The following is a 12,440-nucleotide window of genomic DNA, read 5'->3' as shown; positions in this document are numbered from 1 at the left end:
CACTCATTCCCGCTTCCCTCTCGCCCCTGGCAGCCGCTAATCTGCTTTCTGTCTCCGCGGATTTGCCGGCCCTGGACGCGTCATATCAGGGTCGTCCGCCGCGTGCCCGTTGCCTCTGCTTCCCTTCACTTCGCGGAATGCGTTTCGGGCCGTGCGGTAGCGCGTGGTGACAGAACCGGGCTTGGCGCCGCATCTGGAGCGAGGTCCCTCCTCCCCTGTGCCAGGGGCCCTGGCCGGCCTGTCTCGCCGTCGTGCTGAGCTCGCCGGGCCTCACCGGGCACGTGGGGTCAGAGTTCACAGAGCCTCTGCTGCAGCCGCGCCGGCTGACAGCTCTGCGCATTCCCACGCCGCAGGCGCCGCCACCCAGTTCGCGTAGCTCATTGTCAGCGGCCTTTGGCCCACTTGCCATTTATGTGAGCTGCACTCAAGTCACCTCCTCCAGGAAGCCTTCCTGGCCTTCCACACCCCTAGGGTCAAAGCCCTTGTGCCTGCCATCCTGTGTGTGGTCCTCTGTTTACACCCCTGCCTGGTCTCCCTGGAGACGGTGTCTGGGAGGGGTGGTGGGGCGGGGGCCTGCGTGTGGCATGTCTGCGGGCTCTCTCACTGACCACCCCACTCTTTCTCTTCCTCATTAGCCTTCTGTTATGATGGGACCACTTGACTTTGGAACTCTATTGTCTGTGTCCTCCCGAGCCCTCAGGGGCAGGCCTGGGTCTGGCTGTGGTTTGTCCTGGATATTCAGGCCGAGCTGCTGCCGTACCAGCCTCCCCCCCGCCACCCCATGCCCTGCACTGGGTGGCATCATGGATTTTTGTTCTTCTTTTGTTTTCTTTTTTTTTATCTTCTGTTTTTTTAGGGTTGCACCTGTGCCATATGGAAGTCCCCAGGCTAGGGCTCTAGTCGGAGCTGTAGCTGCTGGCCTACACCACAGCTCACGGCAGTGCTGTGTCCTCAACCCCCTGGGCGAGGCCAGGGGTCGAACTCGCACCCTCATGGTTCCTAGTCGGATTCGTTTCTGCTGCATCATGATAAGAACTCTGTTTTCTTCTTCTTTTTTTTAATGATAGACTATATTTTTAGGACAGTTTTAGGTTTGCAGAAACATTACAAAGATAACAGAATTCCCATACATCTGCTCCCCCCCGAGTTTCTCGCATGCCCCTTTTTGTAGGGCCACACCTGCGGAGGTTCCCAGGCTGGGGAGGTCGAATCAGAGCTGTAGTCACCAGTCTGAGCCACAGCCGCAGCAGCGCAGGATCTGAGCTGCGCCCGCGACTCACACCGCAGCTCACGGCCAGGCCGGATCCTCAACCCGCTGGGCGAGGCCAGGGGTCGCATCTGCGTCCTCGGGGCTGCTAGTCAGATTCGCCAAGCGCTGAGCCACGGCGGGCGCTCCGCCGCGGGCGCATTCGTAACCGAAGTGTGCCGTTTATTTGAACGTCCTTAGCTTTACCTGCTGTCCTTTCTTCCCGGGACCCTTCCCAGGACACCCGACGCCGTGTAGCTGTCACGTCTCCCCAGGCTCCGCTGGGCCGGGACGGTTTCTCGGGATTTTCTCATCTTGGATACTTGCTAGTGTCAAGGAGGGTTGGGCTGGGTTCGCTGTGGATTCCTCTCCGCCACTGGAATGGGGTGTTTCTCGTGGGGTCAGGCTGGAGTCCTGGGTCGGGGAGGCACCCCATCCCCTCCCGTCAGGGCTCGTGTCCTCAAGGGGACCCATCACCGTGCTGGTGGCCTGGCGCAGGCCTCGCTCTTCCCCGTGTCCACCCCGTCCTCCTTGGAAGGAAGCGTGACGTGCAGCCTGGCGCGAGGGGCCCCGGGGCGGCGTGTCTGCGCCGTGACTTGGAATCCTCTGAGTGGGAGACGGCCTCTTCTCCCCTACTTAGTAATTTACTCAGTCACTTTGTGCGTCAGCATGGATTCATGTCTGCTCAGTTTATACACCGAGTTATGATGCAACTCACATTATTTACTTTGGTTTGAAAATGTTTCTTTTTTATTCAAGTGTAGTTGATTTACAACGGCCTGTCAATTTCTGCTGTAAAGTGACCCAGTTGTGCGTACATATACATTCCTTTTCTTTTTTTCTTTTTTGCCTTTTTAGGGCCACACCCGTAGCATATGGAGGTTCCCAGGCTAGGGGTCGAGTCGGAGCTGCAGCTGCCGGCCTCCACCACAGCCATGCAGGATCCACGCCGCATCGGTTGACCTACACCACAGCTCACGGCAACGCCAGATCCTTAACCCACTGAGCGAGGCCAGGGATCGAACCCGCAACCTCAAGGTTCCTCGTCGGATTCGTTTCCGCTGCGCCACGACGGGAACTCCTCATTCCTTTTCTTATATTATCTTCCATCCTGTTCTGTCCCAAGGGACTGGGTAGATAGAGTTCCCTGTGCTGCACAGCAGGACCTCATGGCTTCTCCATTCTAATGTCCTAGTTGGCATCTACTGACCCCAAACTCCGCGTCCATCCCACTCCCTCCCCTGCCCCCTTGGCCACTACAAGCCTGTTCTCTGTGTCTGTGAGTCTGTTTCTGTTTTGTGTGTAGATAAGTTCTTCTGTGCCATTTATAAATATGTGTCTGTATATACGTATACGTGTATATATTTTTTTGTTTTTTAGGGCCACGCCTGTGGCATATGGAGGTTCCCAGGCTAGGGGTCGAATCGGAGCTGTAGCTGCTGGCCTCGCCACAGCCACAGCAACACCAGATCTCAGCTGCGTCTGTGACCTACACCACAGCTCACGACAATGCCAGATCCTTAACCCACTGAGCAAGGCCAAAGATCGAACCTGCATTGATCCATGGATACTAGTCAGGTCGTGACCCCTGAGCCACGAAGGGAACTCCCTTGTGTCGTATTTTAAATTTTTTATTTTTTATCTTTTTAGGGCCTCACCTGCGGCATGTGGAGGTTCCCAGGCTAGGGGTCTAATCGGAGCTGTAGCTGCCGGCCTGCACCACAGCCACAGCAACACCAGATCCGAGCCGCATCTGCAACCTACACCACAGCTCATGGCAACGCTGGATCTCTAACCCACTGAGCGAGGCCAGGGATCGAACCTGCGTCCTCGTGGATACTAGTCGGATTTGTTTCTGCTGCGCCACAGCAGGAACTCCCTTGTGCCGTATTTTAGCTCCCTCACATAAGTGATCTCGTAATGGTGTTTGTCTTTCTCTGTCTGACTTTCTTTCCGCTGTGGGTCGCATCAACCAGCTTTGGCCTCGGGGCACTCCCTCAGGTGGCTTCCAGGTTCGGTTGCCGTGCCCGGTCACGTGGGGTGATGGGGACCCGTCCTTACTTTCCATGACCGGTGCTCGCAGCCCCAGAAGCAGCCAGTCCTCCCAGGAGCCTGGCTCCCTTGACTGGAGACTGGTTTTCGAAACCAAGACCTGGGCTCCTGGCTGCTGGGGTGTCGCTGCTCTGGGCCCCCCGGCCGACAGCCCAGGAAGTGCTCGCGTGTGCACTGGCTGGGCGTAAGCACACGCCCGTGACTCCTGTGTGTGCATCGAGTGAGATGTGAGTTCATCCTAGTGACATGACCTACAGTCGTGACCACAGGGCCCCTTGTCCCCTTGCCGGTGAGTCAGTCCCCTCCCAGCCATGGGAGCCGGGCTCCCGCCTTGCCACCGTTGGCTTGATGGTCCAGCTCTCCTGTCCCCGCAGAGCAGGACTGCACTGTTGCCGCAGGGCCCTGCGAAGTGGCTTCACAGGCAGCATCCGTCTCTGTCCTCTGGGTTTGTGCTGTGTCGCTGGAGTGCAGGCCGACGGGCACTCTCTGCCCAGGCCCCACAGAGGCCGGGGGCCACCAGGGGTCATGTCTTTCCAAGAAGGTCTGTGACCGTGGGGAGACAAGAAGAGAACCAGGGGCCTCCCCTCTGTGCCCGCTCACCCCAGGCCTGTGCAGACAGGCACAAATGTGGCATCCCTTTGAAATTTGAAAGCGGGGCTGGCTTTGAACACGCCCTGGAGACCCGGCCTCAGTGGCGGGAGAAGGGCAGCCGGCAGGACCCTCCAGAGCTCAGAGGCATCACTGATGCAGATGCTGGCCAGGCCCCGGGCCCCCCCACCTGAAACTGGCGTGGCAGGGGGAGCGACAGCCTTTGGAGGGAGAGCAGCCCTCTGCCTGTGGTTCTGCAGGGCGGCGGGGCACCAGGGCAGGCTCCTTTCTGGAAGGAACAGACCCAGGCAAGTTCGCGCTGGCTGACTCGGGCCCGCACCGCCTCCTGTTTCGTGCGGGGGCCTGGGGGCCGGAGGGCTTCAGCTGGAGGCTTCTGAGCACTCCGAGCAGCGGGGAGGGTGAGAGGCAGCCAGGGGCCACCTTGGCAGGGCCGAGTCGGTGGGCAGGGGCGGGCACCAGGGTCCCGGGACTGAGGAGGAGGGGCTGAGCGCCACCACAGGGGGGGACTTGGCAGGGTTTGTGCTTCGGAAGAAAGGAGCGGCCCCCTGGGCGGGCTCAGAAGACCCTGGAATGGCGGTGCTTTTGTCCCTTTGGAGATAAAATGAGAAGGACGGTGGACAGGACACGGCTGGGCCTCTGCGGGCGGGGTCAGTGGCTCCTGGTTTCTGAGGGTGGCACCCACAATGGCCTTCGCTTTGAGGGGTCCTTGGGCAGCAGAGTGGCTGTGGGAGGGGCTGCAGTGCAGACTGTGCCATTTACACACCTGGGGAGGTGCCATTTACACATGTCAGTGCTGTCTGCACGTGTTGGGGACTCTTTTCCACACAGGGTTTTGGGGATCTGCGAGGACCCCATCTCATTTTCTTGGTCTTGGCTCACCTTCTGCTGTGGGTCTGGGAGGGGTCCCAGCCGCTGCCCCCTGTTGCCTGGACGACCTGGCTCAGGCCGCCTGTCCCCTCCCCGTGTCCCTCTGTGCTGGGGACCACACCACAGTGAATGATGGTTGAGGCCATGGCCCTTGGGGGGCACGCGGCAGGAGGGAGACGGGGAAGGCGGAGAGGCGGGGCAGAGGGGCCTCGGGTCGGGGGGTGGGCTAGAGGGGTGAGACAAGGGGCATGGGGGCCGTTTGGCAGGACAGAAGGGGGTTCGCCTGAGGAGAGGTGGGCGGGCTGGCCAGGCGGGGCCACGGGTCACCGTGCCGGCCTCCCCGGGACTCGCTGGGGCTGGTGTGGGGTCTGTTGATCAGTCGGCTCCCACCCGGGGATCCTGGAGCCCCAGGATCGAATGGCCACACCTCTGCTGGGGCAGGGTGGGCCCTGGGGGGCAGGGGGCATGGGACAGAGGGCTGCCTGTCTCCCCCCACTTGGGGGCCATCCTGCTGAGGGGCTGAGGCCTCACCAAGCTGGTGCCAGGTCTCCCCTGTCCTGGGAGGGGGGCCTCAGGAAGCGGGCGGAGCTGGCCAGGGGCTGGATGGGTGGGGGCTGCCCTGGGCCCGGGGTGCCGTCCCTGGGGGCCCTCCCTGGGCATGAAGCTCATCTTCCCAGTGGAAGCCACCTGCTGCCCTGCCTCCCTGCCCCTTGCTGGGCGCGTCCATCCCAGGTCCTTGCTGAGCCCTCCTGCTTTCTGGCTTGAGATCCGAGGGTCCGCTAGGTCGCCTGCGATGGCCACAGGCCGCAGTGGCCTGGAGATGCATTTCCCACCTCAGGATGCAGGGCTCTGGCCTCGCGGGCTGCCTGGTGCCCACTGTCTGGGACAGCATCTGTGTGGTGGGGGGGCCAGTCTGGCCGGTGATGGCGCAGGGGGCAGGAGCCGAGGGCGATATGGCCCAGGGGGCACGTGGGGTGGCAGAGGCAGGAAGGTGTGTGTCACTGGTGCCTCCGCAGGGAGTTTGGCATTTAAAACTCGGAAGGGGCTTGAGTTGTCTACGAGGCACACAAACCTTCACTATCACAAACCCAGAATCTCGTCTGAGAAGCATCGGACGGTTACTCCCGCCCACGGGGTTGCCACAGAGGCCACAGGCTGGCGGTTGTGTCTTGTCCCCCAGCCGCTGCTGAGAAGCCGGGGAGGTGTCTGAACCATCTCAACAAGGACCTCATCCCAGAAGCGGAAGTGGGGGTTCACGGTGGGGGGTGGGGAGCCCCGCTGCGTGGGTGCTGCTGCCCCTCATCCCTGGAGGTCCCTGCCGTGCGCTCCTCCCGGACCCTCCGGACACGTCCTGGGGGTCCAGTGCCAGCTCCGGCCTCCAGGCTTGGTGTCCAGGGACTGTGTCTGCAGCCCTTCCCAGTTCCATCCAGAGAGGTCAGAGACAAGGCAGGTGGCCCGGGCTGGAGGCCGCTCCGAGGGCCCGTGGCCAAGGCTGCCTGCTGGGTGGCGCGCATCGGCCAGGCGCTCCCCCAGGCCCCACCCTGCCCTCTTGGGTGAGCGCATCCTGGATCAGGAAGAAAGCCGTCTTTTGTTCCACAGCCACTGCTTAAGAAAGCAGGGAGCTGTGTGAATGCCTGTGAAGTAAGGTGTCAGCCTCGACGACTGGGTAGGGGGGCCAGAGGGGGAGGGGAGGCGCAAGGCCCCAAGGATGCCAACCCGAACCCGGAGGTGGGCTGTGGAGGGCGGAGTCCACCTGCAGCCGTCCTGCTCCTCTGCGCCCAGCTTGCCCAGAGGCGGGGGCTGCGGAGGTGTGACTTAGCCGCCGGCACGTTTGGGGGAAAGGAAGTGAAATATGAGTCAACGGCCAGAAAGCCCTGGGCATGAGGGTGGGGTGAGCTGCTGGCAGGATGAGAGTGACGGTGGGGGGAAGGCAGGGCTGGGCCCCCGCCGCCCCCGCCCTGGCAGCCTATGTCCCGAGGTCACACCCCTCCTGGGGGAAGGCAGCCCGCCCGTGCTGGCGGGGGGTCAAGGCCGTGCCTCCACCTGGGCTGCCCGGGCAATGTTCTAAACTGGACCTCAAGGATGCTGGCGCTCAGGGTGGGTGGGCCTGGGACACCTGCCCCCCTGGCCCTCAGCTGCTCTCTGCCCAGCCTGGAGCAGGGGGAGGGAGCGGAGGAAAGAGCCGAGGCCCCGTGACCCGGCAGCATCGCCACCACCGTCTGACAGGTGTGTGTGAGGCCTGGGGCAGCAGGTGGCATCAGGAAGGGATGCAGGATGCTGGGGTCCGCTCCGTCCGTGTTTGCGAGAGGCCAGCCCGACTGGCTCTCTGGGCACCCAGCCCTCATGCTGATGTCTCCTGTGGGCTGAGGTGGGGGGCGGTGGGGGGAGGATGGGACCAAGGAAGGGGGAGCGTGGCCTCTCGCCAGCCCCTGGCTAAACTTTTGAAAAGCCTCAGCCTGATCTTTTGCAGTCAGATTAGCTGCTTCTGTGCTTGGATGACTGGCCTCTTAGGATGAGTCCCAGGTCGGGAAGGGAGGGGAGCCCTGCGTGGCAGGGGCCCCGCCTCACGTGGCCCGGGTGGGGACTGGGCTGTTTGGGGACACAGGTCGGCTGCCTGAAGATGCTCGGGGGAGAGGATGAGAGGGGTTGCAGGTGTCTGGGCTCTGCTGCGTACCTGGGGCCATATGTGGGTGGCTGCCACCCCCAAATCACCCTGCAAGGGGCCACGTTGCTCCCACTTTGCAGAAGAGTAAGTGGGAGTCTGGGGGGTCCCAGCAGGTGGCGGAAGTGGCCCCCTGCCCCCAGGGCCCATGCCCTTGTCCACGGCCCACCTGCCCACTCCTGCTGGGCTTGTTTCCAAAGATCCCAGCTGTTCTCTCTGATTCCCGCGGTGGGTCCCACGTGGACCCTTAACTCCTGTGCCTGGCCCACTCCCCAGGGCTCCCCCACCTCCCAGAGAGGCTGTCCTGCCAGCACCTGTGGTACGGCTGCCGCTGCCAGGCCTTGTGACCCTTATCCGGCCCTGCCCCCTGCACGTTGTGAGCTAGACCTGAGCTCCTCGAGGGCAGGCCTGGGCCTGAGAGGCCGGGTCATTCCAAAGGCCACCATCGCCCAGTGCTGTTGCCCTGGGTGGCCGAGCGACCGGCACTCAGCAGGGCCTTGATGTGTCCCCACCGCCCTTGGTGGCCTCCCCAAGGCAGGAAGGGCAGAGCTGGGAGTCGGGCCCACACAGCTGTGGGGCCACAGGCACTGTCCCCACCCTGACCGGGGAGGCCTGTCCATGCCTTTCTGCTCTGCGTCCCTCGGGACACCTCGTCTTCCAGCGGAGAGCTGAGAAGGGGCTGGGGTGGGCGGGGACTCCTGGACCTCCAGGAGAAGGTGACCCCCACCTGGGACGTGGGCTCTGTGTGTGTGACCCCGGCCTGGGGTGGCCGCTGTGGGTGGATCACAGGCGGAGGGTGTCTGCTGCTGCTCGTGACTGTGGCCGGCCCAGCTCGGGTGGCTTGGTGGGAGGTGGGGGGCGGGAAGCAATTGCGTACCTGCCGCAGAGGATGGGCCTGGCCCAGCGGGGATGGGGACAGAGGGGCTGGGAGGGAGGACACCTGAGGACGATGGCCAGGCTTCTAGTTAAGAAAAGCAGCTGGAGGAGTTCCCTGGTGGCCTAGCGGTCAGGGATCTGGCGTTGTCACTTCTGGGGCTCGGGTCTCGGCTGTGGTGTGGGTTTGATTCCTGGCCCAGGAACTTTTACCTGCCGTGGTGCAGCCAAAAAGAAAAAAAAAAGTCAGCAGGAGAAGGCGGGGCCTGGAATGGGAGCCAGGGGCCTGGAGCCGTCAGGCCGCAGGTAGTGCTCCCCCCCGGCCCTCGTTCCCTCTTCCTGCGCTGTCTGTGTGAGTGTCTGTGTGTGTGAGTGTCTGTGTGAGTGTCTGTGTGTGTGTCTGTCTGTGTGTGTGTCTGTGTGAGTGTCTGTCTGTGTGAGTGTCTGTGTGTGTGTCTGTCTGTGTGTGTGTCTGTGTGAGTGTGTGTGTGTGAAATCCCTCTTCCTGCTCTGATTCAGGACCTGAGTTAACTTTGCTGCTGCATCAGACAATGGACTGAGGTTTGGGCCCCATGTACCGAATCTCAGCAGGGCCTTGCCCATGTCCCTGGTTCTGTCCCCGCCGGAGGCCTGTGTCCGGGTCCCGGGTCCCGCTCCTGCACCTCCAAGAGGGTCAGGTGGCGTGGATGGGACATTCTAACTGTGGCTCCACGGTGGCCGGCAGGACTGTCTCTTCCGGGGGTCCCCAGCACCTGGCCGAGGGCATGGGGCGTGTTTGAGGAGGACCCGCTGATGCCTGTCCCTCCCCCGCCCGGGCTGCCTGGGCGCAGGGCCCCTCCCCGCCCCCGCCCTGCCGATGGGAGGTCACCAGCCATCGTCCCCTTTTAAGTTAGGCAAGAGTGTGTCTTGGATAATTGACCGCCTGATGGTGTGATTAGAAACAGTGAGTCGTTTGCGCTGAGTCACAGGTCGCCGAGTCCCGGCCGCGGCCGCGTGGCGACCTCGGTCATTCCCTTCTGGGGCCGGGCCGGGTGCAGTTTCTCCCCCAAATGGTTTCCCCCTTCGGTTTGCTCAGACCAGGGGGGAGCCGCATCCTTCTCCAGCAGCAGGAGATGCGAGTTCAAAGCTGGTTTCCATCCCGGGGGTCTTGGAACTCCCTGCCTGACGTTTCTGGGGACCAGCCCCCCACCGGCTTCTACAAGCCAGGCTCGGGCCGATTCTCAGCCGGTCCGACCCCGTGCTGCCAGGACGTGGCTGCTGTCACGGGGTCACCGCTGGCTTCCTGCCTGTTGCTGGTGCCGCATGTAGAGAATGGCCCTGCTGCACCGAGTTGAAAAATCTTGGCAATAAAGAGCCTATTATGACCTATTTATAAAGTATTTCAGAATCGCTCGCATGAATATTTTGTCCTAAATTCTGTGTAATTAGGAGATACAAACCCGACTCCGTGATTATTTTCGTGCCACCAACATAACCTAAATTAAAACGCTCTCTGTGTAGGGTTTTTTTTTTTTTTAAAGAAATCATTGGAACAAAAACATAAAGGCCCTGGTTTTCACGTCACTGTTCTCAAGTGCTTGCAAATCATGTTTCTGCCTCAGTAGCCCAGAATCCTTGTTGCCTGACTGGCAACCCGTCCTTGTCCCCAAGAGTGGACGAGTAAACCTCCGGAGACGTGCACAATGTCCTCGTGATCCCGACCTGACGCGCCTGAGCCGGGGCCCGAGTCCCAGCCGCCCAGCGCCCCCCCAACCCTCAGGTTCAGCCGCCAGCGTCCCAGCAGGTGTCCGGCTGTGCGCACTCGTCGCGAGGCCTTCGGGTAGATGCAGGAGAGGGATGCGCGGCTGCGGTCCATTTGGCAATTGCTCTGCGGGCCCTTCGTGGTTTGGCAGCGGCACGGGAGGGGGCTGCTGGACGCAGGCCGTGCTCCTTTGGGCGGGGGTAGCCCTTGGTGGGAAGGGAGGTGTGGGGCAGCACTGCCCTCAGTGGCTTTTTCCAGAGCCCTGCATATTGGTCTGGGGGAGACTTTTGAGGGGAGACTTAGGGGCTGAATCTGCTTTTCATTCTTTGGACCTCAGGTGCATTGAATTGGAGAAGCCATAGTCCCGGGGCCACGTGTGTGGCCTTCATAGGTCACTCGAGAGCCTCCTGTCTGTTTATTTAGTTATTTTTAGCATACTAGGCACCCTTGGGTTCGCCATGGAAACAGCAGCTGGGGGCTTGCCCTTGACCCCCATCAACCAGCTTGGGGTCTCAGCTCTGTGCCCCCAGCCCCCAGCTCGCTGTCTCCAGCCCCCTTGTTTCTTGCGGGCTCCTTCCTCTGGCCGGCCCTGCACCACCTCAGCCTCAGCGCTGGGGCTTCATCCTGGGCCCGATGTGTGCTGGGCGGGTCCTGCCCGCCCCCGCCACGTGATGGAAGCTTCAAGGGCGGGCGGAGGTGGGCTGGGCGGGGCGGGCGGGTGTGGATAGAGAGCCTGCTAGGCCGGGGCAGGTGTGAAAGCACCCAGGTGCCTTCAGGGAAGCGTGGGGTGTAGGGAGAGGGGAGCGGGGAGGCAGGCCGGCCTCTCAGAGGAGCCCCGTGGGGGGTGAGGAACCTCTGGGGATCAGCCCAGGCAGGGTGGGGTGTTTCCAGAAGTTTCGGGGGGAGAAGTGGCCCTGGGAGGAGCTCCCGGTGTGGTGGGGCTGCTCCTGGGTGAGGGGCTCCCCTGGGAGGGAAGGGGCAGCTCGGAGCCCTGCAGACCTGGGGTGTTGTGGTGGCACAGGGGGCTGGGGGGGGACCGTCCTGAGGCAAAGCATCCCGGGAAGCGGGTCCGAGCCCCTCCTGGTGTGGGGCCCGCAGACCAGAGACGCGTGTGCAGGCGTCTCCTGGACCTGGGGAGGGAGGCGGCAGGTGCAGAGGTGAGTTTTCAGGTGTCAGGGCGGGTTCAAAACTGCTGAGAGGGAGGGGAGGAGAGTGGACTCCCCCCGCCCCCACGGGGCTCACGGCCGCCTTTCCAGAACTGTCTGAGGGGTGGGCTGGCCTGGCCTCTGGGCGAGGGTTTTCCTGCGGTTGCCTCGGAGGAGCCTCTTCCGAGCCCCGCGTCCTGGGCGGTGGCGCTGCCTTTAATGAAGGGCCTCCCAGCACGGCCCTCAGGGCCGGTCCGGGCTGCCGGTGCCGCTGGAAGATGAGCTGATGCCCCGACGTTCCGGGTTCGGGCCCAGAGAGTGAGTAGTCTGAGAGGAGAACTGGCTCCCGTCAGGCAGTTCTGCCCCTGGCACGGCCCCGGGGGCCCCTCTTCCTGCCTCTGCACCCCAACCCCTCCCTGTGCCTGCTCCAGCCCCAGCCACCAGGCGGTTGCCAGGGAGCTGCTCTCCTGGTCACTGTCTCCTAATCGTCGCGGGTCCCCTGTGCCTGGGCGGGGGTGGGGCTGAGCTAGGGAAGCACAGAGAACCCCTGAGCCCCCGCCACGCGGGCAGGGCCACCCCACCCGACCGAGGTGAGGGATGAAGGGCCCCTGGTCCCCAGGCAGCAGCTGAGCTGAGCCCTCTGGGCTCCAGCATCAAACCCTCCGCCCCCTCGTGGGCTCGCCCAGGATGCTGAAGAGGTGGCATCAGGGGAGGAGTGGATGGGCCTGGGGCCTGGTGGGGGGTGGCCACCCCTGCCCCCGCATCCCACATGGGTTGACCTTACGGGCAGGCTTGAGTGGACGCCGTCAGGATCAGGCGTTCGCAGGCCCAGCCCTCTGAGGGGAGGTCGGGGGCCGAGTGTGCAGGGGCTTCTCTGCCACCTCTCCTGGCCTGGCCAGGAGCACGCCGAGTGCCCGGCCCAGCTTCCTACCAAGAGCCCCAGGCTTGGCATCTCACCTGGTTAAGTCACATCCGTGAGGCCAGAGCAGTCAGCTTGCACAGGTGTGAGCGTGTGAGGTGACGGGTGTCAGGGCAGCCTTTCCCACAGGGTCACAGGCCACCTGCCACAGCACCTGCGTGATCGCTGAAGGGCCCTCACCCCGCCCTGGGTGGTGGAGCCGGGCGTCCTGGTGGCGTGGGGGGGCAGGGACGCTGTGCTGGGCGGGGGCTACGGGGTCTTTCTCCTCAGCTGAACCAGCTGATGGAATTTCATTCCCTCTCGGTAGTGGGGGGTTAGGCCCCAAA

At 62.9% G+C, this 12,440-nt stretch overlaps 1 protein-coding gene across 5 annotated transcripts in view; it reads left to right on the top strand.

Moving 5' to 3' along the window:
- GRAMD4 (GRAM domain containing 4) overlaps nucleotides 1–12,440 on the top strand; it is a 74,339-nt gene that overhangs the window by 6,309 nt on the left and 55,590 nt on the right. Inside the window, exon 1 of one of the 5 annotated variants that reach the window (XM_021091368.1) lies at nucleotides 6,778–7,000. The exons of 2 other annotated variants lie outside the window; for them this stretch is intronic. Coding sequence is in view for 2 of the 3 variants with exons in the window: in XM_021091362.1 (XP_020947021.1) it covers nucleotides 11,482–11,513 (32 nt within the window). In the remaining variant the exon portion in view is untranslated. Of the gene's footprint in view, nucleotides 1–6,777; nucleotides 7,001–11,236; nucleotides 11,514–12,440 lie in introns of those variants that run through there. 2 more of the 5 variants (XM_021091362.1, XM_021091366.1) reach the window with 2 other exon arrangements.

This window comes from Sus scrofa, chromosome 5 (assembly GCF_000003025.6).
Source record: "Sus scrofa isolate TJ Tabasco breed Duroc chromosome 5, Sscrofa11.1, whole genome shotgun sequence".
NCBI lineage: Eukaryota > Metazoa > Chordata > Mammalia > Artiodactyla > Suidae > Sus > Sus scrofa.
The sequence above is the reverse complement of the archived record's forward strand: the minus strand, read 5'-3'. Positions and strand labels throughout refer to the sequence as shown.